Source organism: Falco peregrinus, chromosome 2 (assembly GCF_023634155.1).
Source record: "Falco peregrinus isolate bFalPer1 chromosome 2, bFalPer1.pri, whole genome shotgun sequence".
Lineage (NCBI taxonomy): Eukaryota > Metazoa > Chordata > Aves > Falconiformes > Falconidae > Falco > Falco peregrinus.
Genome location: NC_073722.1, coordinates 82,769,760 through 82,793,379, shown reverse-complemented (window position 1 = coordinate 82,793,379; position 23,620 = coordinate 82,769,760). Strand labels below are relative to the sequence as shown.

The 23,620-nt window shown below is 36.9% G+C and overlaps 1 protein-coding gene across 2 annotated transcripts in view; it reads left to right on the top strand.

Moving 5' to 3' along the window:
• SPOCK3 (SPARC (osteonectin), cwcv and kazal like domains proteoglycan 3) overlaps window positions 1-23,620 on the top strand; it is a 213,172-nt gene that overhangs the window by 91,237 nt on the left and 98,315 nt on the right. Inside the window, exon 4 of one of the 2 annotated variants that reach the window (XM_055797782.1) lies at window positions 11,722-11,836. The exons of the other annotated variant lie outside the window; for it this stretch is intronic. Coding sequence (XP_055653757.1) covers window positions 11,722-11,836 — 115 coding nt within the window. The remainder of the gene's footprint in view (window positions 1-11,721; window positions 11,837-23,620) is intronic. 2 annotated transcript variants of the gene reach the window in all.

Below are 23,620 nucleotides of genomic sequence, written 5' to 3'. Positions count from 1 at the left end.
GGGGTTTTTTGTTTGGTTGTTGTGTTTGTGTGTGTGTTTTGTTGGGTTTTTTTTGGTGTTTTGTTTTTTTTTTTTCCAACCAGAGAGAGAACTTTAAATGTTTTAAATAAGAATAGAAAAGAAAGGATGCATACACTTTTAGAACCTTTACTCTGCTTTTATATACTATGTAATATGCAGTTAAATATATTCAGGCTTTGGTTTTTATATAGCTAGGTCTTATCTTAAATTAAACTTTCTCCCTGTAAGTCATCTTCAAGTCACAGATATTAAACTTCACATTTCATTCATAAAAATGTGTTCATGCATGGAAACAAATAGATTGCCTCATGTATTGAAACATAGACTGTGAGATGTATAGGTACAGCCATAAAAATTTCAAAGCAGGACTTAGCCAAGACTGCAAAAAATATTTTTAGGTCAGATAAAAAAAATAATACTAGTAGTATAAAAATATTGTGGTAGTAATAAACCCAGGTTGTTAGTAAAATGTTTGCTGGTACTTACTAAACACTTTTCTGTATTTGTCTGCTAATACAAAAAGTAAGTCTAAGCTGTCAAATTGTTCTATTGAGTCAAGGTGCCTTTTGGAGGAAAGGCCAGTTTGCCTGTGGAATGCCCGCCCTGAAGTATTACATGCCCTGCCGCTCTGTTTTCACATCACTTGGCTTCTTAGCGCCAGTGTTCTTTCCATCTTGGCCACATACAGGGAATAAACAACTTCTTCCTTCTCTGTGCTATGCCAGGTTTTGATAGCTATGAGTCAGGACACAGAGGCTTACTCAAAAGTGACTGAAATTCTGAATTTATTACAAGGTAGTAGCTGCAGAACACCTGTAGTTTTGCCTGTATTTCCAAACTACAGGGTCCTCTCAGTCTGGAGAAGTGCTTAATGCAAAAAAACCCCTAGCAATTCAAGAGAAACCGTGGAAAGAACATTACAAAGTGAATTTTTAATAGAGGAGGTCCAATTTCTTTCATTTATAGTCTTACAGAGGATAAATTCGTATGGTTTGATTTTGCTTTTTTTGCTAATGGCCACTTAAATCTACTTGGAACTTTTACAGGTAGAATATTTGTGGTTGCTAGGTCATAACAGTGGAATTATCTTTTAAGTATTACAAAACTGAGGCATTTGAGGTTTGCCTTTAATTTCAGTATTTTAAGCTCAAAGAACTTTTCATAGGTGGTTTGTCTGAGCCAGGATGTATACAGAAGCTTAACTGACTCAAATTAATGTGCTCTGTAGATTGTTACGCAAGATGTGATTTCAACTTCTATGACTTCTTTACAGAATGTATTTTATGTGGACGTCTTAATTCAGTTTTATCACAGATATATTTCCTGATTGTTTCTGTTCTGCTAGGCTTTTTCAAAATACATGTATATGTATATTTATGATGTATTGCATACTCTATATGAGTAGTCTATTGGATTCTGTTTCAGCTGGTTTAAAAAATTTAAAAGCTGAAGTGAATTACAGTAAAAAAAAATCTGATTAAAATGCTCTCTTTAATTTCACATAAAAATACATAATTAAATACAGAAATTGACCAGTTCTCCCAGAGACTGGAATAATTAAAATACTTCATATAGCATGTTGTTTTGCAACGTTGGTCTTGGCATGTGAGATAATGGGTGGAAGAAGTTTCAAGAAGATGCCTTTCTGCAGTTACAGGTATGCCCCAGTTGTCTGAGTTGGAGAGTCAAGAAGTCTGACGCAGCCAGAATGTCTCAAAGTTACGATTTAATGTGTTTAGGAAAAGATAATAATGCTTAACTGTTTGCTAGTGATACATTACTACTGTGAAGTTTGAGGTAGTCTTTAGGTGTTATTTCTTTCTGCTAAATTAAGGAAGTGGATGTTGTGATTTCTTTTTTTAAAAGTGCTTCATTAAGCTGCTGGAATCTTAAAGGATGCCAGCCAAGTATGCATGTGTATTTCTACTAGTCATAACTGTTTTGTATGTTTTTGCAGAATATTTGAGAATTTCTTATTACATATAAAAGAAACTGGATATAATTGTATTAATTTTGTTGTCAGTTCCACCTGTTTAAGTCCAAAGTGGCTCTGTTCTTTGGCATTTTAAATAAACAGGATCTTTTCCAAATTTGTAAAGTTATAAGTAAACATGGCATTTGACTTTTACTTTGTGGACTTTCTTATTTACATCAACTTTTGACTTATGAGTAAGCTATTCTTGCATAAACTTTCAAGGAATAGCCAAAAGAGAGAACACAAAATTAGGGGAATGTTTTTGAAGCAGAGCTCACAGATTTTTTTGAGGGAGATTTTTCTTAAAATTTAGAAATTAAAAACCCATTACTCCTAGACATTGATTAAAGAAAAATGCAGTCACTTGAGGCTGTGGGTCTGGGAAGACTGTCAAAAGTAACTAGGGATTTTGGAGTGCCATACCTCTTGAGAACCAAAAGAGGTTTTCCTTTGATTTGGTTTTATTTTTGGTTGGTGTCTTTTTGATTTGTGTTTTAAATCATACTACTAATCATAGGTGTAGGCTGCTCAAATGTCTTTTGAAAGTCTGAAGGTAATCACTCAATGTTTGAGAAATATGCAGTTGGTAACTGCTCTTAATATCTTCATATGAAAGTGTTAGATTACATATTTCCCCTGCTCACTCAGCCACATTCACACTCTTGCTGGAAACCCGAGGAAATAAATAGAATTAAATATAACCTTTGTTCAGGTAAAAACTCTTGATAGGTAAGCTACAGCCTATGGTAGTGTAATATCTGTTATTTTTTAAAGATTTCAAATGAGAGTTTAATAGTAAATATATCAAAACATTTAATAAGCATTAGTATATGAAGAGTTGCAACATCTTTGTTTCGTACATGAGGAATCTAAAGCCCGTTGCTTACTGCAGTGCTGGAAGATGGTGGAGTGCATCACTGGATGTTGCTAGGCATGCAGTTTGAATTTGAGATGAAGTGTGTAGGCCAGAAAGGTGGAACCTGGGCATAAGTTGTCCCAAGCGATTGCATTTTTGGTGATTTTAGAGATGTAGAAAATAAAAATTTAGAAGAAAATTACGAGGTCCTTAAATGATATACTGGTTATTTGGCAGTCAGCAGTAAACAGTTCTGTTTAAAAAAAATACAAGTGGGACGCAGATGCTTACTAGCTGTTTTACATACATTTAGTCATGCAGGTACAGGCACCCACAGAGGAAGAATAGAGACTACTAGCTTTTATTTTTTTGAGTAATTACTTGAACTTACATTAACATGTATGTTAATGTAATATGTTAATGTTAATATGTACCCAGAATAGTAGGTACATATTATGAGTAAGTATAAATGCATTTTTATGTACATTTTTTTTGAAACTGTAATTGCATCAGTGAGCAAAAGAGAAATATGGCAGTACTTTATTTTGTGTGTCTGATGGTTCTAACAGTGTTAGGTACTTCTCTGCTTATAAGAACTTTATCTAGTATAACTGCAACCATCGCAGGGCAACTTGACACTCAGTGCTAATGTACCAGAGCTTAGTAACATAAAATGCTAGGAACAGTGATGCATCTGAACAAAAACCTGATAAGAGGCTTTACGTAATTGTTCCTGATCCATCAGTATGGAGACTTCTGAGCACATGTAAGAGTAGGTATTTCTTGGGTAGAAGCAACTTCCATGCACAGAGCCACTTAATTGTTGAAGCATTTGCTCACAAGTTAGAAGCCAGACTTCTAGACCACCCACAACATTCAGGGGTTTGAATCGAAACTCCTAATTACTTGCTTGGCCACCTACAGAAAAACCCTCTCTCCACCCTTCTTACTGAAGCTGTAGATCCATGTGGCCTGATGGAACAAATATACAAGAAGATTCCCCTTGTGAATGTCCAGCTGTAGCTACCCATTCTGTTTTTCATATTATATAGCTAATCTTAAATCACATATACAGTCCCTTGGAGAAGAACCAAAAATTTGAGATTCTTCTTTTTCGGAACATATGCATCATGTTACTGAGGTAGGCTGTTTCTTGTTTATTCTCTCATTTTTATTCATGAATCTCAGACTGTTAGGTGCACAATGATTCATTTCCTTGTTGAAGTTACAAGGTGTTTATTCTCAGTAGGCATGTTGCATAGCAGGGCATGGATGTCTTGCTGTGAATCCACAGCAATGTGGATGCAAGTCATCTACGGCTGAAGAGGGTCTGTATGTATGGATGCAAATTTTGGATGTCAATCACTACAATTTAGGCAAAAAATAACCACTATCACTGTTAACTGTAATTAAACATTTGTCTGGATTCTATGTTAGCTGGCAATATCAGCTGAGCATTTATGTGCTTCACCCTACTGTTTCTGGAAACTGGTGCTGGGATTCTGCTTGTCCTTCTAGACATAGCACATTACTCAGTAAGAAGTTCTGCTTTAGGAGGTGAGAGATCACAGTCTTTCAAAATGGAGAAAAAAAGGAAAGGCACTAATGCTCTTTAGGTATCTTCAGGAATTGTGTGGTCTATCAAAGCAGGCAATATGAGTCATTCCCTTCTAGCTGTCTGTTTGCCTAGCGTTGTAACCTAGGCATATGACCTAATTATTATTTTAGTTAAAACTTTTTAGAAAATTTATATTTTCTCCCCCATTCTCAAATGTGAAACCTTTGTAGGCAAAGAAGTCAGACCTGCCTTTTAGACTAGAGTTATTAAACCACTCATGGGATACTCAAAACATAGCTTAAGTTTTGGTAAGTGTAGTAAAGCAAAATGTCTAGCCGCTTCTTATTTTGCCCATCAGAAATGAATCACAAACTTTAGAGGAGGAGAATTTAAGTCTGAAAACTTCATCCTTAACCTTTCCCCCCTTTCATTTTACTGGGAATGGAAAATTGTCAGAATGCACTCAGAAGATTGGGAAATAATGGTAATCTACTGTTATTCTGCCACAGAGCTCCTGTTAACAGGGTTCCTGTGTTATGGCTTGCTAATATTGATTTCCTATTATATTCCCAATAAAAATGATGTTCTGGCTACTGTCAGTTTCCAGGAGTGCCAATTGTAAAATAATTTACAGACGAGATGATGGGAAGCTTTGTTAAATTGCTTTTCTAAATTTGAATTATAAATAAATAGATCGATTAGTAATAATTGAATACATTTTTGAATATTGATTGCTTCCTTAGCATGTGAGAGTAACAAACCCAGATCTATCTGTAAAATTCACCAGGTGATCCTGATTCTGTTCCATAATTTCTCAGCAGAGAGCAAATTATTTTTCGCTTACAATATAAGTTCTTAGAGAAATAGCAGATGTTACAAAGTACTTTATATTTTTGTAATGCTTTTTGTGACAATGATATTTTTCTGCTTGTTGAAATTTAATGAATGCATTTGATATTGTTTTAGGCAGAGGTGTGGACAGATGTAAAGCAGGCATGTAGGCAAATAACCTATAGCAAGCACACTGTTCTGAATATTAGGAGCTAAATAAAGCTGAATATTATCAAGTTAACAAAGCTAAAATCAGATCTGCGTCTTTAGAAGCTGGTTTTATCTGACTTCCTAGGAAGTCAGCTGATACATTATAGCCACTAATAAATGATTCCTGGCAAGCCTTAAATAAACACATTGCTTATCTAAAGTTTCCTCACCAGAGTGGAAACTGTCACCTATTTTTAATGACAATATAATTATGCTGTAAAATCTACATTTTTCACTGCAGTTATGGAAACGAAAAAGCCTCCAGCCTTTGATAATTGTAAAGATATTTTATTAAATGTGAATTGAGTAAAAATCAAATTGATATCTCTTTCATGCTGAGGAAAATAGCTCTGAGGGGTATATAAGTGGCTCCACAGTGGGATTTTGACACTTGTGATGTTTTTGGTGTCAACATTGCACTGTTTCATAGCTGCTTATTTTAGCAGAAATGGAAAAGGGTATGTGGTGTTGTCAGTGCGAGTCTACATACTCTAAGTGAGCTGGGGTAAAGGAGGCATGTTTTGCTAGGGGTTGCTAGAAGATGCAGTGAAGAACTGAAGACTCAATGCCATATATTTTCTGAGTTAACGAGCTATATGCTTATAAGAAATCAATGGTACTTTTTCTGGAATAAATCTATGCATTTTCATAGTAGTTTAAGATATTTAGGATTACTCCATGTAGAGACTGGACATAGTCAGAGGTGTCCCTGCATTGTAAGGGAATCCAGTTCTCACTCAGCATGAAAAACTTCAGACTATGGTTTTGGAAAATGTTTTTATTGTGGCTTAGTCTTCATTTTCCATGAGCATTGTCCATTTGTGTGATTTATGTATGAAGTAAAACAGGATTAAAAAAAAAAAAAGACGAGCTGTTTCCACGCTTTCATAAATACCTAAATTTTTTTAGTCCTTTCAAAGCTGGGAAAATCACTGATGCAATCTGTAAGCTTACCGTTGTCAAACGGCAGGTTAAAAATAAAAAAAATGTGAGATTGTGCAAAATAGTTTAATAAAATTTAGATCCTGCGTGCTTCGTAGTAGAGGGTTGTTTACAGCATGTGATATTGAAAGAAAAAAGAGAAAGACTTGCACTGCATTTCAGTTTCTACTTAATTTCTTTCTGTATTTTATCATCTGGCTTGCTAAACTACAGTGTCAGTCCAGGCAGACTTTGACCCTTCAGGTAGTTGACTCATGTGGGACAATTGCTGGGGGGGGGTGGTGGTGGGGGGGGTGGTGGGGCAGGGAATTAGAGAAAACGGACCTAACAGAAGCATAGTATTACAGAAAAAAGACTTCTGTAGGGGGTTCCTAGGTGACAGAATAGTCCAGCAGGTCACTGAGTGATAATGGGCATTAATGTCGATGGCAAGACCATGAGCGTTGAATATGCCTTTGAATTTAAAGATGGTTTTTTTAATTTTGGCAACCACAGCTCTGCTGGCTTACTCACTCTGCTTACATAGTAGCCACTGTACTAGTGCAATCCCATAGCCATTCTTGCTGTGCAACAAATGTATGTGACATACATCTGAGGTGATCATGCATGGCATGATAGCCACCGAGTCAGCAAACCATGGAAGGTTACATTGGTACTGTAAGGTTTGGATATACTCTGGAACAGTTAGCTACGTTTATGATTAAGGATTTCCTTTTCTTAAGCTGTTAGATTTGCTTCACAGAAAATTCTTGGAAGAGAAAAATGGAGGGAACAAGCTGGGTCTGATACAGCACAGGGCCAGGAAAGGGTTGCCTTGCAGATATTCTGTTCTCTTGCACAACTCATTTCTAACGTTAGGTTCTCACCAATGAACATCAGTCATTACCTTTCATTTAAAAGGTGCAACTTGTGAATGAGTGCTGCAAAGAAATAAGTGTTTTAACAGAGAATTCTAAACAATCTGGTTTATCTTTGGTGGCAAAAGCCTGTTAAATACATAAGGAACCTAATGAAGCATCAATACTCAATACAATTCTCACAGTCTCTTTTTCTTCCCAATGGTTTTCTTTTAGAGAGTGCTGCCAAAATCCAGCACTTCTTTCTGTCATCACTTATGTGTTCAAAGCCAATTTATTTGATTTCCTAGTTATATCTCTTGGAGTTTCATTGATTGTTTGGTGGGTTTTTTTTTTTTTTTTTGTGTGTGTGTGTGTTTGTCTTAAATGAACTCTTCAACTCTGGCCCCTGGTGTTCTAGGGGTAAAGTCATTCTGATTCCAGCAATAACTAGATGTCTTCCCTAGTTTGATACCCATCTTTATATTTTTATAAAGTCAAAGTGTGATAATACCATCTCTCAGTTGTAAAGTTGGCTTCTGTCTGTAACATTAGTGAGCATAACACCTTTTTGTCAAATTTTGGTGGAATTGTCAAAACACACCTTCAGAGTCCCATGAACCAGGGAAAAGAAAGAAACATTTCAATGGGAATGGAAAGTTACGTGATATCCTCCCATCACCCCTTTTTCTGAAATACATTTTCTGCTTGATACTGAACACAGCATCCTTATGTGATTCCAGGTTTCTCTCGCTCATGTATTTTTATTCCATTACCCTATTCAGTTTTGAAAAACAGTTACCTGAAGATATGCCAATATTATATTCTGGTATTGCTACCTTAAGTGTCTCCATCAGGGAGCATTCTGGGAAGAAGTGCTTGCACCAGTACGGATTGAGAGCAGCCCTGAGGAGAAAGGCTTAGGAGTGCTTGTGGACAAGAAACTCAGTGTGACCCAGCAATGTGCACTTGCAGCCCAGAAAGCCAATCGTATCCTGAGCTGCATCAGAAGAAGCGTGGCCTGTGGTCAAAGGAGGTGATTCTCCCCCTCTACTTGACTCTCGTGAGACCCCACCTCTGGAGTACTGCGTTCAGCTCTGGAACCCCTGACAAAAGAGGGACATGGACCTGTTGGAGCAAGCCCAGAGGAGGTCCGGGAGGCTTGATCAGAGGCTGGAGCACCTCTCCTGTGAAGACGGGCTGAGAGAGTTGGGGGTGTTCAGCCTGGAGAAGAGAAGGCTCCAGGGAGACCTTACAGCAGCCTCCCAGTACCAAAAAGGAGGGTAGTAAGGAAGCTGGAGAGGGACATTTCACAGGGGCCTGCAGTGATAGGACAAGGGGGAATGGCTTTCAGCTGACAGATGGTAAGATGGTGGATTTTGGTTACTTACTAGGAAGAAATCTTTCCCCGTGAGGGCGGTGAGGCGCTGGCCCAGTGTAAGAGTCTGTCTAAAGAGAACAATATTGTCTCAGCATTGCCAACAGAGACCTGTTGGAGATGGAATGTGGTGCTCATGGACACCAAGACACAAAGACCCCGGGAAAGAGAACCGCACGGTACGAGGAGTACTATGCCGCTCCCTGCAACCTGGGATTGAATAAGGCCACATAACAGCTGTCCAGAAGATGGATCACAACTGTGGTCATAACGACGAACCAGAAAACAATACAAGAACACGCCTCCTGGTCTGAAGCTACCCGCCTCTGGGGCAAGATAACCTGGCTTGAGAAGGCGGAGAACTGGCAGAAGTCCATGGACCAGAGGAGGAGCAAGGTGTATTGCTTGGCATAAAAAGATGCCTTCTTAGCAACTGAACTTTGGAGATCTTCCCCACCAAGGATCATGACGATCGGAAGGACCGGCGGGGCGTTGCCTGTACCTGGGACCATAGAGACGCTTTGGACCCGTGGTGGTAGCTATAATCCTCTTTCCAATTCTTTTTACTTTATCTTTTCTTTACTTTCTGTCTTTCTACCTATTGCATGCCGCTTTACGGGCAAACAATAAAATTGTGCTGTTTGATTGAAGCATAACCCCTTGGCGTGGTTGCCATGATTTTTTGCGCTTCGAGATCATAGTTGACGAACCATCACGAGTCCACTGAGTGGACCGTAACACCCAGGCTGCCCAGAGCAACTGTGGGTGCCCCATCCCTGGCAGGGCTCAGGACCAGGCTGGATGGGGCTTTGAGTGACCTGGTCTAGTGGAGGGTGTCCCTGCCTGTGGTGGGGGGGCTGGAACTGGGTGATCTTTAAGGTCCCTTTTCACCCGAACCATTCTGTGATTCTATGATTAAGTGATAATATGCTCATGTTTACTGGGGGCTGACATTATGTTCTGCCTGACTTTAAACACAGAAAGTACTTGATATGGAGTCGAAGATCTAAAGTATATTGGAGAAGGGTACTGAATGTGCTCTCATTAATTTTAAATTCTGTTATCCTACTTCAGTCATTTTTTTGCTGCATTTGCTTTCACCTTGTTTAGGGTTGTTGTAATCAGACTTATTCTGGATGACTCCTTGTGGTTTTATGGCTGGTTTTCTGTAGAAATAAAAATACCTGGAAGAGGAATGCACCTTTGCATATGTCTTATGCAGTAATTAACAAAATATTTCTTTTCTGACTGCATTGATTTATTATTATATTAATGATTCTATCAATTTTATGCTTTGCTGGTAATATAATGTATATATTATGCACAACTGAATATATTGTTAAGAAGGAAATAAAAATGAGAAAGTCACTGCTTAGACTGTATTTAATCATACTTAGCACCACAAAGTTATGTGTCAAAAATGCAATTAATGATCAGTCTGGTTCTTGTTTCCTGGGTACATGGTTAATCAGCCTTATGTTAATATCATGTGGCAGTTCAAGTAGAGGTGTGATTAAAATTTTACTTTTGATTGTGAAGAACACAAGAAACATAACTTTCAGAAAATATGTATACATATATATTATAAGCAAACATGAAAAATGGGGAAAGCATTTCTGAAATATGAATGAAGACTGGACAGTAACGTGCTAAAGTGAAGAACACAGGAAAACTGAATTCTAATTTTTCATAGCTTTCTTGCTTGATTTTGTGATTTAGGATTTTCAGTAGTGTCTCTTTAAGCTAGGCATTGGTGTTTAACTTACTAGGGTTTGTTTTCTGGGGTTTTGGTTTTCTTTTTCTGAGGGGTGTTATATTTTTATCTTTTATTTTTTAAAAAAGAATATCTATATGAATAAAAGAATCAGTTTTAGAGTACTTGGATCTACCTGAAAGACACCATGGAGCTCAAGAGAAGGGAAAAATTGATTATTTATTGTGAGAGCATAAATTATCGTAAACTTTTCTGTACTGGCTTATAGGCATGATTATTCAAGAAATATGCGATGCAAATTTAATAGTAAGTAGCAAACAAGATTATTTGGCCTCTCTGGTATTATAGCCAGAAATTAGTATTTGTAATTCTAAGTGTAGCTCAAAGATGAGTATAGATTAACAACTTAAGGACCAGCTACAAAAAAAGCCACTAAGCAGAAATAAGAGACCTAGAATATTGCAGATATTGTTGGTAAGTAGTATCTTAGCTACACAACAGTGGAATTTAGTGAACTGATGATTTTCCTCTTCTCTGGGTTAATAAGTTTATGGACCAGCACATCACTGTTTATGTCTTACTGAATTATTTCTGTGCAATGTAGCTGAGAAGGTGTTATTATTTCATAGTAAGAATGGCAAGAAATGGATTGAGTGGAAGTACTTTTTTTATTATTATTAGCATTCTGGCTTACAGCTTTTAAAAAATATCTTGTATGTGACAGATGTGGCAGCCAACATCTGGATGAACATAAAGTTCCAAACTCCTGATCAAATGTCATTTTCCTTTCTGACTACTTCTTCATTACTTTTTGGCGCACAGTTTTATTGTGATTTCAGATATGTGGTGGCTTCTGAGATATTCATATCGCAGACCTAATTCTGTTTAGAAGTGACATGACTGAAATGGAGAACTGTAGACAGCAGAATCTGCTTCAAAATTGATTTATTAGGGAATTTGGTGCTCTGAATGACATAATGGGTATGCAAGTTTCCTAAAAGTCCTAAGCAAATTCTAATATTAAAAAAGTGTTTTCACCTACAGTAAAAAAAAAGCAGTCTTTGCCTTTGTTACAAATGTTGACCAGGAGAGTTGGATAGGGTACTTCGCTTTTATTTACAAAAATAGTGTGGTATTGTATGCGAATATACAGAAATATCCATGTTTCATGAAAATCCATTTTCCTTGGTAAAGGAATTCTGCACTGCTTCATTTTACATTATCATTGAGTGTGCTGCATTTTATCCTGGTGACAATCAGTGCCTTTCAGTGCGGCGTGCTGTACAAGCAGCTGGCCACCCCCACCTCCACATACTTGGTGGGTTTTATGTGTGGTGTATTTCTTTACTTAATTGCACGTGTCTAGATAATTGTTAACAATTTTCCAAAATTATTTTTAGCTTTAGATCCGGCTAAAGATCCATGTTTAAAGATGAAATGTAGTCGCCATAAGGTCTGTGTTGCACAGGATCAACAAACTGCGGTTTGCATTAGTCACCGAAGGCTTACGCACAGGTAAATACTTTAAAAGTTATCCTATAGACATTTTTCCTAGTGTTCATGACTGACTGTAAAACGTAACTACACTATAATTAGTTATTTAACAACATATGAGCAGAGTAGGAGTGGATTTCAAACCAATTATATATGCAAAAATTGTTAGAATGTTCAATATTTGAATTTTTTGTTAGGCTGGTAAACGAGAGGGTGTGCATATTTAAACATCACAAGCTGCTGATACAAAGACATTTAAGGAAATACATACTGTGCCAGTACCGAATGAATAGAATTATGATAATGTCCTGTTGCTGTACATTACTTTGACTTCATCACTTCTTATATGAAGCTAGAGAAAACAAAACTGTCCATTACAGTGTAGGTAATGGCCTGTTATAGTGTAAGTTGGGTTTTATGTGTATTTCTACACATCTCCCCCACCCCCTTTCTTTTTTTTGTTTTCTTTATGCATTCTAGTTTTCTTTGCATTCTGGACTGGTTAAATATAAGTAAAAAATGTATGATAAAGTTATTCCAGCATCCAAATGAAGATGGTTTTTTATGCTTACCTTTTTTTTTTTTTTTTGGAGAACAGTTCCAGATGCTCTATTTATGTAGGTCTTAACAGTGGCAAATATTAATGTTCTTGTGCGGCTTTATCTAGGGCAGAAAGTGAATATGTAGGGGCCTGAACTGTACACTTAGTTGAGTAACAAGATTATTGTTTGCTGAGGAGATGGAGTCAAGTTGCATATTTGACTTGGGATTGTTAATTTTTTTTTTGCACTTCATTGTGGGAAACAGCGTAGTAGAAGGTTTAAACTTCAATAACTTGATTGAAGTGTGTGTTCAAGTGTTTTGCTCAATAGGGGCTGAAAAAAGCTAAGGAAATGAAGAGACTTTCTTATCTGATGTAAGAGGATCATTTCAAGCTTTTTAGAGAGCCAGTACAGTTTTACGAATTATATATAGAATGTTGTTCTTGATTGTCTGGTTATGTTAAATGCACCCATCTGTAGCTTTTTAAACAAGCAAGGTAGTACATAGTGAAAAGAAAAGCTCAAACTATTCTTGATCTGAAGCTGCAGTTAATTAACAAAAAAGCTCTACGTTGCTTGTAAAGCTAAACTGTTTATATCAAACAATCTCTGTAGAGCTAGACATTTTGGTTTGATAACTATATAAGGTGCTAGAATTATCAGACAAAAGCTAGGTAGCCTTATTTCAACTGCATGTGAACTGTCAGGGGAGTATGTCAGTGTCAGCTGTGAAAAGACTGCAATAATTTGAAATTTCTGAGAGGTATTACACATGCTATTGAAAACAGTGAAAAAATGGTATTTCCAAGTTAAGTATACGTGCAGCTGTATAGACGAAGCTGCATGCAGTGGCTGAGTTAATAAACGTGTTGACATCTGCCTTCAATACCTGTATTATTCCTCCCACAGTCCCTGGCACCCTTTTAGAAAGGTAGTATTTTAAGAGGCAAAGCCTGTCTGAATATAATACAATCTCATAATGGGAAACTTTGGAATGCCAGCAATTTGGTGGTTATAATAAGCACTGCAAGTGTAGCCTGGTAAGCTCCATGAAGCAGTTCCCTACCTACGTGTCCTGAGCCAGGACGGGGACTTCCCAAGCTTAGATCTCCCGGATCCCCCAGGTTACCAGGTTCAAGGAGGAATCAGCTGTTTTGTGCTTTCTTTCTAGAGGTTTTCTTCATGCAGTCTCTGACCTTTCTGTAGTGTGGTGGGATAAGGGTATGAATAGAATATTCACAAGCAGTCATGACTGCTGGTCTTTTTCCCACTATGAATTTCTTCAGCTCAAGATTTTATTCCTTCACTGGTATCTACAATTTGCATATTGATTTTCAACAGAGCCATCTGTTTTTCCAAGTTCCCAGAGGGCTTGTCCACTCATTTATAAGTCTCGGTAAAAATTAGATGAGAAAAGTTGTATCATTGACTGTCTGTGTTATTTACCTGTATCCATTTCTGATATATCAGTTGGGAGTATTCAATCTATTGAGAATAAATCTTTACAAAATTTCATCCGAGTAATTTTCCCTTTCCGCGTCATCTGTGTTTGTGTGCATGTGGTGGTGTTCAAAGATTGGATAATTTGAACATTTATTTTTTTTAAAAAGGAAAGACAGTTGGGGATGTCTTCTGGAAAAACGGTTGAGACCTTTTTCCTGGATTACTGGAAACTCTTCATAAAGAACTTACCCATAGATTTCCATTTGGCCATGTTTGCAGTATAGATCCATAAATGTTCCAGAGATTATTGCCAAGATTAATGCACAGGAAAAGTAGTTTTGAGCATGTGAACTGATGCAGTGGCAAAGACTATCCTCAAGAGAGACACAGAGGACAGGAGATTCTGCATACCTCCAAGGCAAATTAAATGTTTTATGGGCACCTTTGAGCTACCCTAGCACAAGAAACATGAGACAGCGTTGTATCTGAATAGATTATTCTGTAGTGTCATGTTGAAATTCTCAGATTTACAGTTAAATTCTCTTCTGTTGTAAGCAGCATTTCCAAGCAGCCCTATTAACTTGTTCATAAATTTCTGTACATAAATTATGTCACTCTTTGAGGTAATAGCATAGACAGAGAGGTTGCTAATCAGCGAAGGTTAGTAATTGTCTCAAATGGAGAAATCACATTAGTAATTTCTTTTGTTGTTTTGTTAGAAATGGACTTGCAGAAAAAAAACCACCAGGGCCTGGGATGCTCTGTTGTTCATTCTAAGCTGTCCTGTTCTTATCTGTAGAGTGCAGTTTCCAAGCTGTTGTAGCCCTGTATGGATTAGAGGGAACCTCAGTACCACACAATGAAGCATGGGATGGGTGGATACCCCAGCCATCTGCAGTGCTGTTAGTGACACAATATGACATGATCCCAACAGGATTAATTAACTTGAGAGTGCACTCTGCTGATGTGGTGATTCTACCCGTGCTTTCAGAAGTATGAACATTTGTATTAACTTTGGGACTTCAGCACTATGCTCTTGCTGCACTGTGCTTGCCTTTGCATGGTTTCAAAACCAGCTACTGCATGTTACTGTCCTTTTGATGGTGTTGTGGGTCAGGCAAGCCTATGGTTTTGCTATTTCTTCAGTTTCCATGGCAGCAGAGATCATGGTTTCCCCTTAGTCTGGAGGCACTACGCAATGCTCAGTTCCTTTTCTGGGAGACTGCCACGATGGCATGTTGTCTTCTAGCACGCTTCTGTGGTGCCACAGCATCCTGATGCAAGGGCCTCCTTTAAGTACTGTCTTGGAAAGACTGAACAGTATTTGATAACAAGGTGAAATTCTGTGTATCATTGGTCATGAGAGCAGTCTGGAGTACCAGAGCTTTAGAAAGTATGGGGGCATGGTTAGAGGGGACAGGTTTTTGCTGGTAGCAGGTAATTGCATTTGCATCTCTGCTGGCTATAACTGCATTGGACACTGCTCTTAGCTGTGTGCTGTGAAAAGAAGAGGAAATACTTTAAAAGGGGAAAACACATAAGATATATATTAATGTTATTTATCCAGATACTTCCATGTGGATTGCTGTGGGAAGGGTATAGCTGCCTGCACTAGAATGCATGATAAAATGAAAAATTCCAAGTCTGGTGTAAAACAGAATTTTTCATTGGTTCTTTGAACCTCTGAGGATTGACAGTAACTTTCCCTTTTACCTAAATGGTGCTTTAACATTCCTCTGTGCTTTCCAGTTTATCTTTGTTGGTTAAGTGATATGCTTTATGGGGGAAAGAAAACCCAGTAAAGTGTCTGTACATGCACTAATATGGAATGCTTTGGAGTATACCTTGTGCAGTTAAATACAACTTGTAGAATATTGGAATACAGTACTGCTGACACTGTGATACAGTGAGGTGAATGCTATGTTGACAAGCAAGATATCATGCTAATAGAAATTTATCTACTTGTTTTAGTTTTCAACCACTTTCAGGAGATATAATTATTAGAATCTGTGGTGCTGAGGATCTCTGGGAACTATGAGTTCACCCCTGTGAGCTTGGGGAAAAGGAAAAGTTATGTGAATGTGCAGCCAGAAGAGAATTGGACAGTAAATAAAAAGGGATGAGTAAAAGGAGGAAAGTTGTAGGTGGTAATGGATATTTTGGAATACCTGCAATGGAATGTGTGCTCTTTGTATATGCAGAACAGCAGGTGATATAAGAGAAATCCTTAAGTCTTAATATACTTGTGGTTGCCACTTTGAGCAAAGAAAGAATTTGTGGTGACATCGCAACACATATGAGCTCATTAAGGCCATGGAAAGCTGGTAACCAGGCTCACAAAAGTTGAATAGTCCAGCAACGAGTTATTGTAGATTTGCAGATCCTGATTAATAATGCTAACTTTATCTTAGGCTTGAAATAGACAATTCTAATATGAAGAGACATATCATGTAATTTGCTTTAAGAGTAACATGCTGTGAATCATAGGCTACTGTACTAACCAGTGTATTGGTGAAGTTTAAGCAAGTAGGTTACCTGTAGGTGAAGAGGATGAGTCTAGAAAACTTGAAAAAATGGGGCAGTGTTGCCACCCAGCAGACAATTTTAATGTAAGCATAATAGCAAACATGGGATAGCGCCTGTGGCTTCAGTTGGATTACTTCTACTGGAATTCTTTTTTGGTACTGCATGTTTGTCAGAACAAAAATATTTAAGCCTAATGCTTAAAGGTGAAGGAAAGGTGAGGCGAGGGAAGGGGAAAGCACCTATGTGCTTCAAACGCTTCTCTTTGCTTTTATCTCAAACCTGCTGCAGGAGGCAATCTACAAGTGAGATTAATTCAGTTGAGACCCAGGTATTACACAGTCCATTCCAAGATTTGACTGCTTACTGTAAGAAACTGGTGAAGTGATGACTTGCCCAGTAATATTTAGAAATGTGTTTTGTGTATAAGTTCTGAAAATGAGGAGATGGGAAGAGTGTTGGGCCAGAAATCATGTTCCAAGTACATCTGAGTGTATCTGGTATATTAGAACCTAGTGACTAACCTTGTACTTACTTTTTGACCCTAGTGGAATATGATAAAACTTATGTTCCATAAGTAAAATAAATGTATTGCATAAAATTGATTGGATGCATTAAATCAATCAGTGCGTGGATGCATTATTCAGTGCACTAAATGCATGTGCAATTATACTAGGTAAATGTAGATCTGTGTCTTTCATGAGTTCCCCACCATACATAATGCCCTCTGTCCCCGTTGTGAAGCTCCTGCTATGCTTTCTATGGGTTTGTTTATCTAGAATGTGCAGAACAACATGACAGTTCCCTTCTAGAGGAGAAACAGATTGCACTTGTGTCAGCCATGTCATATCCACAGTGTGTTAAGATGGAATGGAAATGTTTTAAGACTGAATGTGATAACTTGTATAAGGACCTCTTATTACTTGTGTAAAAACCTTGAACTTCCTTTTTCTTTCTGTTGGATTTTCTCATCCTCTTCAAACATTTCCTATACTTAGGTAATTTTAATGACATAGGGAAGGTGTTCATAAGAGGAATAGAATTGCCTTGTCATAGGGGCACGCAGCTTTTTTTATCTTTGTTACGAGTAACCGATTCCCAGTAAATATTAACTAAGCAATAGATTCTGATGATACTAGCAATTCTAAAATAATTAACCCATTTTGTTAAAGTAAGGTTAAGGTAGGAGACGTGACTTAATTGTGGTAAAAGCATTTCACTTACAGATCATGATTATGAACCAGAGAATGAGAAGAATTCACTACTCGTGGATAGAGAGTCATAAGAAGTAAGCATCTAACTAACTTAAAACAAAGGAACAAAAAGTTATGATTGCTCTTTTTGTATTGGAGAACCACAAGGCAGATTCCAGAGAAGTGTGCAGGCTGCACCTCTATAAAATGCGAAGCTGCATGGGAGGTGAGCAGTATAGAGAGCCTACTGACAAAGAATTGATTGTTTTAAGAATTAAGCAAATAATAGTGGGTGCTACCTGGGTAAAATATTTCCTCTGATGTTTCTTAAAAGTCCTATGAAAATTAAGGTAGGTTTAGTGAGAATTCTTCCCTGTCCCTAAGCTTGTGTGAAGTAGGACTTTTAGGGATTAACAAAAAATTTTCTAATATTTCTGTCTGTGGGCGCAGTCTTCAAGTTACCACGATTTCACTATTAAAGCATGTTAAAGAACATCACTTTATTATAGACTCACAGAAGCTGATAGTGGTAAAAATGTTATATCACTTAATCTAATTTACTAAAGTATAGGGTAGTTGGATAGTTTGAAAGATTTTGTCCTAGCACTTCATCTTGTTACAACTGCCTTTAGGCTTTTGAGATAAATGACACTTCCAAGTGCTGATTTGGTTCAAATCGTTGATCATCTAGTCCATTGTCATTCCTTGGACCCCTGCCCTCTTACAGTGCTTTCAAAGAATGCAGAAAACCAGACTAAATATTTTTTTTATAGAAACTAGATTATCAGGAGTTCTTCCCTGGGTGCGTTCACTTTAGTATTATAACATGAGGAACACATTCCATCTCAGCTTTGAAGTGATGAGTGTTGGGCCCTGAAGCGTGAGATGGATTAACCTTTTCCTTTTACAATGATGTGACAGAATCCCAGAGCAAATTTCAAGTGCTGTCGAACTCTGAACAGTGATTCCACTGCAAAACAAATGGAAACCTCTTCTGTTTCCATTCTGTGGTACTGCATGGCTGAGATGATGTCCCCAGGCATATCAAGTGACCAAGTCCAAGTATGTGAGAGGCTCGTTTGATAAGAAAAATGTGCGCACGCACATACATGTGCACATGCATATAAGTAAATAGTTACACTTGTATATGTGTTTTTCTGTTCATATCACAATGGACACACATATCCTGGATTTCCAAAACATCATACTTCGGAATTTGAGGTATTTTACTGTCACTCTCATTTTACAATAAATGAAAGAGGGTTTTCTATTTAGACTTGCTACCACTAAGTTTTTTTATTTTAAAACAAAAAAAGAAAAGCTGTAATTGCAGTTCTGTAGTTGTATTAAGTAATCTGAGCAGTTTTGAAAGAGATTTGTTAGAACTCATGTGGAAGATGCTTTATTTGATTAGAGTCAAATAGAGCCTTGCTCTCATTTGATTAGAAAAAAGGAAACGAAGCAGAGAACAAAGAACAGTATAGCTTTGTAGCTTTTCTTTATCTTCAGGTGTTGCAGCATTTTAGTATTATTTCAAAAAAAAGGTTTCCAAAAAACTGATGCAAAACAAAGGATTTGCTTTGGGGAGATTGTGTGAAAGTTGCAAACACCGCTCTTCAGGATGTCATCGTTTCACATTATAATGCTGCTGAAGAAGGCCAGCTGGTGCAGTTAAGTCCCTTATTGGAAATTGTAGTCTGATTCATTACTGTGATTTGTAGTTGTACAGAGAAACACTTAATCACTCTTATGCTCCAAGCTCTATTGAATCTACTGAAGGCTTTCTGGTTCTTTGCATAATTTGTGCTGCCAGTCTGCCAGCCTGGCAGTGTTTCAAGCTTGTTGTATTGTCTGTGTGTGTTTGCACAGGAAGTGATGCTGCACGTAGGCTGAATTTACAGTAATTCTTTTGTAATAGGCTAATGAGCAACTTCACTTCATCCACAATACTAACATTATATAGCTTTGATTAGTCCAATTATTGTATAACTATGCCATTGTGATCGTACTTACACTCTACAAAGCACTGAAAAAGAAATTTGCTTAGCCATAGTTTCATTGAACTTGCTGAGAAAATGATTTAAAATGTTATGTGCTTAAAAGAGGTGAAAATATGAAAATTTTGGAGATATTTATATGCTGTGTAATTTAATTTATTAAAGGGAAAAAGTGAAGCTTCTTTTTTACTGGCTGTTTCATTGCATTAGGAAGGAAAAAAGGTGACCTACACCATGAATCATACATTTGCATATGTTGTCAAGGCTTATGCTTTCCTTGGTGTGCATGTGCTTGTTGCGTTTGTTTTAGTGGGATTTACAGATACACAGCAAGAGGGAAGCAGGATCCTCTAATGGAATGGTAGCACTAGCAGAAGATACATACGTAGGCTGCAACAATGTATGTTGCAGTTACCAATGTTGTCCATGTCAGCCTTACTATTTATTAAGGTTGTGACTTAGCTATACAACATTTATAGGTTTTGCAGCCAAACTTCAAAACTCAAAAATTACCATGCTTAGAGAAAAAAAAAATGAACACCACCCCTACCTGCAACTGTGTCTGTAGGAATTGAAAATATATTACGGGGTTTTTTTCGGGTGTGGTGTGTTTTGTTTTGTGTGTGTGTGTTGTTTTTTTTTCCCTTGGCATGTAATATATGTTTTGTAGGAGATCAAAGCAACCTTAAAGAGGACCTAAACAGAACTTCCGTATTCTATTTATTAGTAGAACAGGTATTTTCCACTATATTTTTCCCATTCAAAATCCATGATACACCTATGTTTAAAGGAAAATATGGAGTCCTACTCTAGACTAATGCAGATGTACTTCAGTTAATTTAGTAACTTCTGGTCTCATTCATGTTTTACTGGCTCCAGTAATCTTGTTCTGATTCTGAGTGGCCTGTAGAGGAAAAGAGTACACTGGATAATTGGTTGGCATGATGGGTTTTTCAGTGATCATGAGTGTCCTACTTTCCACTTCTGCAATGAAATTATAAATTAGGACTGGGATTTTTTTTTTTAATTTTTTTTTTTCCCCCTAGGAACATGGATCTCCGCTTGCTATATTTCTGTCAGTCTTGCTGACAGAGATTGAAGGCACACTCAGTTGTACGACCTCCCCAAAGGCAGTAAGTTAGGACACTTCTGTTCAAAACTAGAATAAAGGAAAGAATTAAGAAATGCAGCGTCTGATCTAGGAAAGCGTTCCTATTAGAGTGTACAACTTTTGACTAACCCTGGAGGGTGTTAATGTACGGTCCCATTAATAAAACATGATTTGTGAGCTTTTATTTTGTTGTTGTTGTTTTAAAACAGTATTTTCTCTCACAGTATTCTTTAGAATCTGCTACTTAAAAAGATTTCCTTTTTGATAACAAAATTAAGAATGATGAAGATGGTGCTTTATAAATGAATTATCTGTCCTTAACTATAAAGTTATGTTTTTAGTCCATAGCAATAAAATTAACTGTGGACTATTATATAAGCATTGAAATAATCCAAAATAATAAGACTAAAATCTTTGAATATTCCTTTACCAGAAAAATTATGCAAAATGTGTTCAGGAACAGTTCAATACCCCTTCTTACAAATACCTGTCTAAAGTAAACCTTGCAGGGTTTTTTTTGTAGTGCTTTAAAAATTAGTTGTCAGTATCAGTTTTCAGCATACTTTATTGGAATATGTTATCAATTGTAAAATAGGTGATGCAAACATTTGTAATCAATTAGTGCTTAATTTGGAATTTGTTGGTGGGTTGTATGTTTTGGGGTTTTTTTTGTGTGTGTCTTTCAGTGTTACTGAAATAACAAAACTTGTATGTGAGGGGTTCTTTTACAGGTTTTAAAATTTGGATCTCATTATAATTAGATGTTTTTATTACTAGCTAGCATCAATTTTAATGCATTTCTTTTTATATGAAGGTCTTGCTTCATAGGTTGTGTTTATAGGCTTAAATACATCTGTTGTTTTGCTTATGTACCAGTGGTGAGAAAACTGTTAAGTGTGTGAAGTTGAGTAGGAGTAGTGTTCAGGGAACAGAAATCAGTCTAGTAATTTCCATTTGTGTAAGACAATACATTTGAGGTCTCCAATGGTGAAAAGTACATAAATTGTAGCAGCTGGAGAAGTTTGTTATCGTAGAGTGAAGTATGCACATATATTGGTACTTTACAGTAAACTGTGCTACTGCTATTGGCAAGCAAATAGCATACTTGTGTGACAGTAAAGGCATGTCAGGAATCATTAAATGTTCATCTTTGTTACATGGTCAGTTATAGAAGGGGTTTTTGTGTCTGGTAGTATTTTTGTATTTCTTTTTCATTTAAAATCAAACACCAAATCCATTTTTATGTGTCCAGATTGTCAAAAGCAAGTTCACTATATAAAATGCTGTAGTCTGCCACACGAGAACAGTAATATTTTAATTACAGGTATGGCTTCTTCCACAGACTACTATATATTCTATATCAGATCCTTGTTTCCTAAAACAAATAATACTTTTTTTTGCTATTTTATGGTTTAACCTAAATATTAGAACACTTATGCCATACAAATACTTTTCCTAAAGCCATCTGCAACTTCTGTATTAGTAGTGGTGGTGGTAGTAGTAGTAGTAATAATAATGATGATGACAATAATAATAATTTTTATAACAAGAGTACTGTTAAGGCTGAATTTAAAGTTTCCTGAATCTGGGATCCACTACCTTAATTCAGGCAATATTTGTGCAGTTGTTTCAGGAATGCTTTGGGTTTATTGGCAGACTATTTGCAAGATGCACGGCACTGTAGATTCTGTGTCCGGAAATCTCAGGCAAATGCTCAGGTTCTGTCTAGACAAAATTTCTGCGTGAGGAAAAGAAGTTGTACCCAAGGAAACCTGCACTCACAGTAGCCATGACTCCAGCATGCTCTGGTTCAGTTCCTTTGAGGGAGATTTCTTTAAGTTAAAGACCTTCAGTGATCTGTTTGAATGTCCAAGGGCAGGTAAAATTTTGGGGGTAACATTTATATAAGCATTTTATAGTAGTAGGGTGTTGTTTTTATAGGACTGTAAAGTGCACAGAATACAGAATATATCATAATTTTAGAGATTGACTGTTACCTGATGTTGCAGTTATAATAGCAGTAGGTTAATAGTTATGCTATAAATACTTTACCAATAGACATAGACTTTCAATTCCAAGCCTGTTCCATAAAGCAATACAGAAAAAAGTCTCAATTCTGTCCTCTCGTCAGGGCAACTTTTCTCCACTGTCTATAGGAACAGAGAGTAACTGACTGCTGAACTAGCTTGTAGCATCTATGGATCAAGCCATCCGAAGTTACCATCTTAGAGAATATACAGTAATGAACACTTAATTTTTTTCCTGTGATTTAAGGTAATTTAATTCTTCATGTTTTCAAGCATGACTATACACGGTGACATCATTTGTGTATTCTGCTTTCTAATTATTATTCTTTCTACCTTAACTTTTTTATTTTAGATTATTTTAATGCAGAGACTAAAGTAAAAAAAAGTTGTAAAATACAACCATTGGAATTTTAGAAGTAATGCCACTGAAAAAGATGTTTCACTGAGGAATATACCTAGCTGGGCTTTTTCTTGTCAGTGTCATATATGTCAGAATTGAAAATAGTTAACTTTATTGTAATTCAGGGTTTACTTAATTTCTGGATCAACTGAAGATCTGGGCATATAAATATTTATGAAAAATTTGAAAGTTTTGAGGAATGAGTTCCCCTTGACTTTGCTTTCACCACTTGCGCATTCTTTTCCAATGAGTGTTTGTAGTACCAAGATTTGCATACTTGTGAAAGATAATTTGATGTTTGGATCTCTAAATTCAACACTAGTCATGTTCTAAGCTTTTGCTGTTGGGCTTTCTTTTTAAAGACAACACCAAACGTCTCCTCTCCAATCCCAAAGTAATTTGTGCGAGGAAGAGGCAAGTAAGGGGAAAGATTATCTGAGAGGACATTTAAGCTGGGGAGTAGCACAATAAACACACGGCTACAGGAAACATGTCCTGAGGATATGAATTATTGATTTTTCATCTTTGGGGCATGCTGCTGGAGCCTGTACAAGGTGTGAATGCACAGC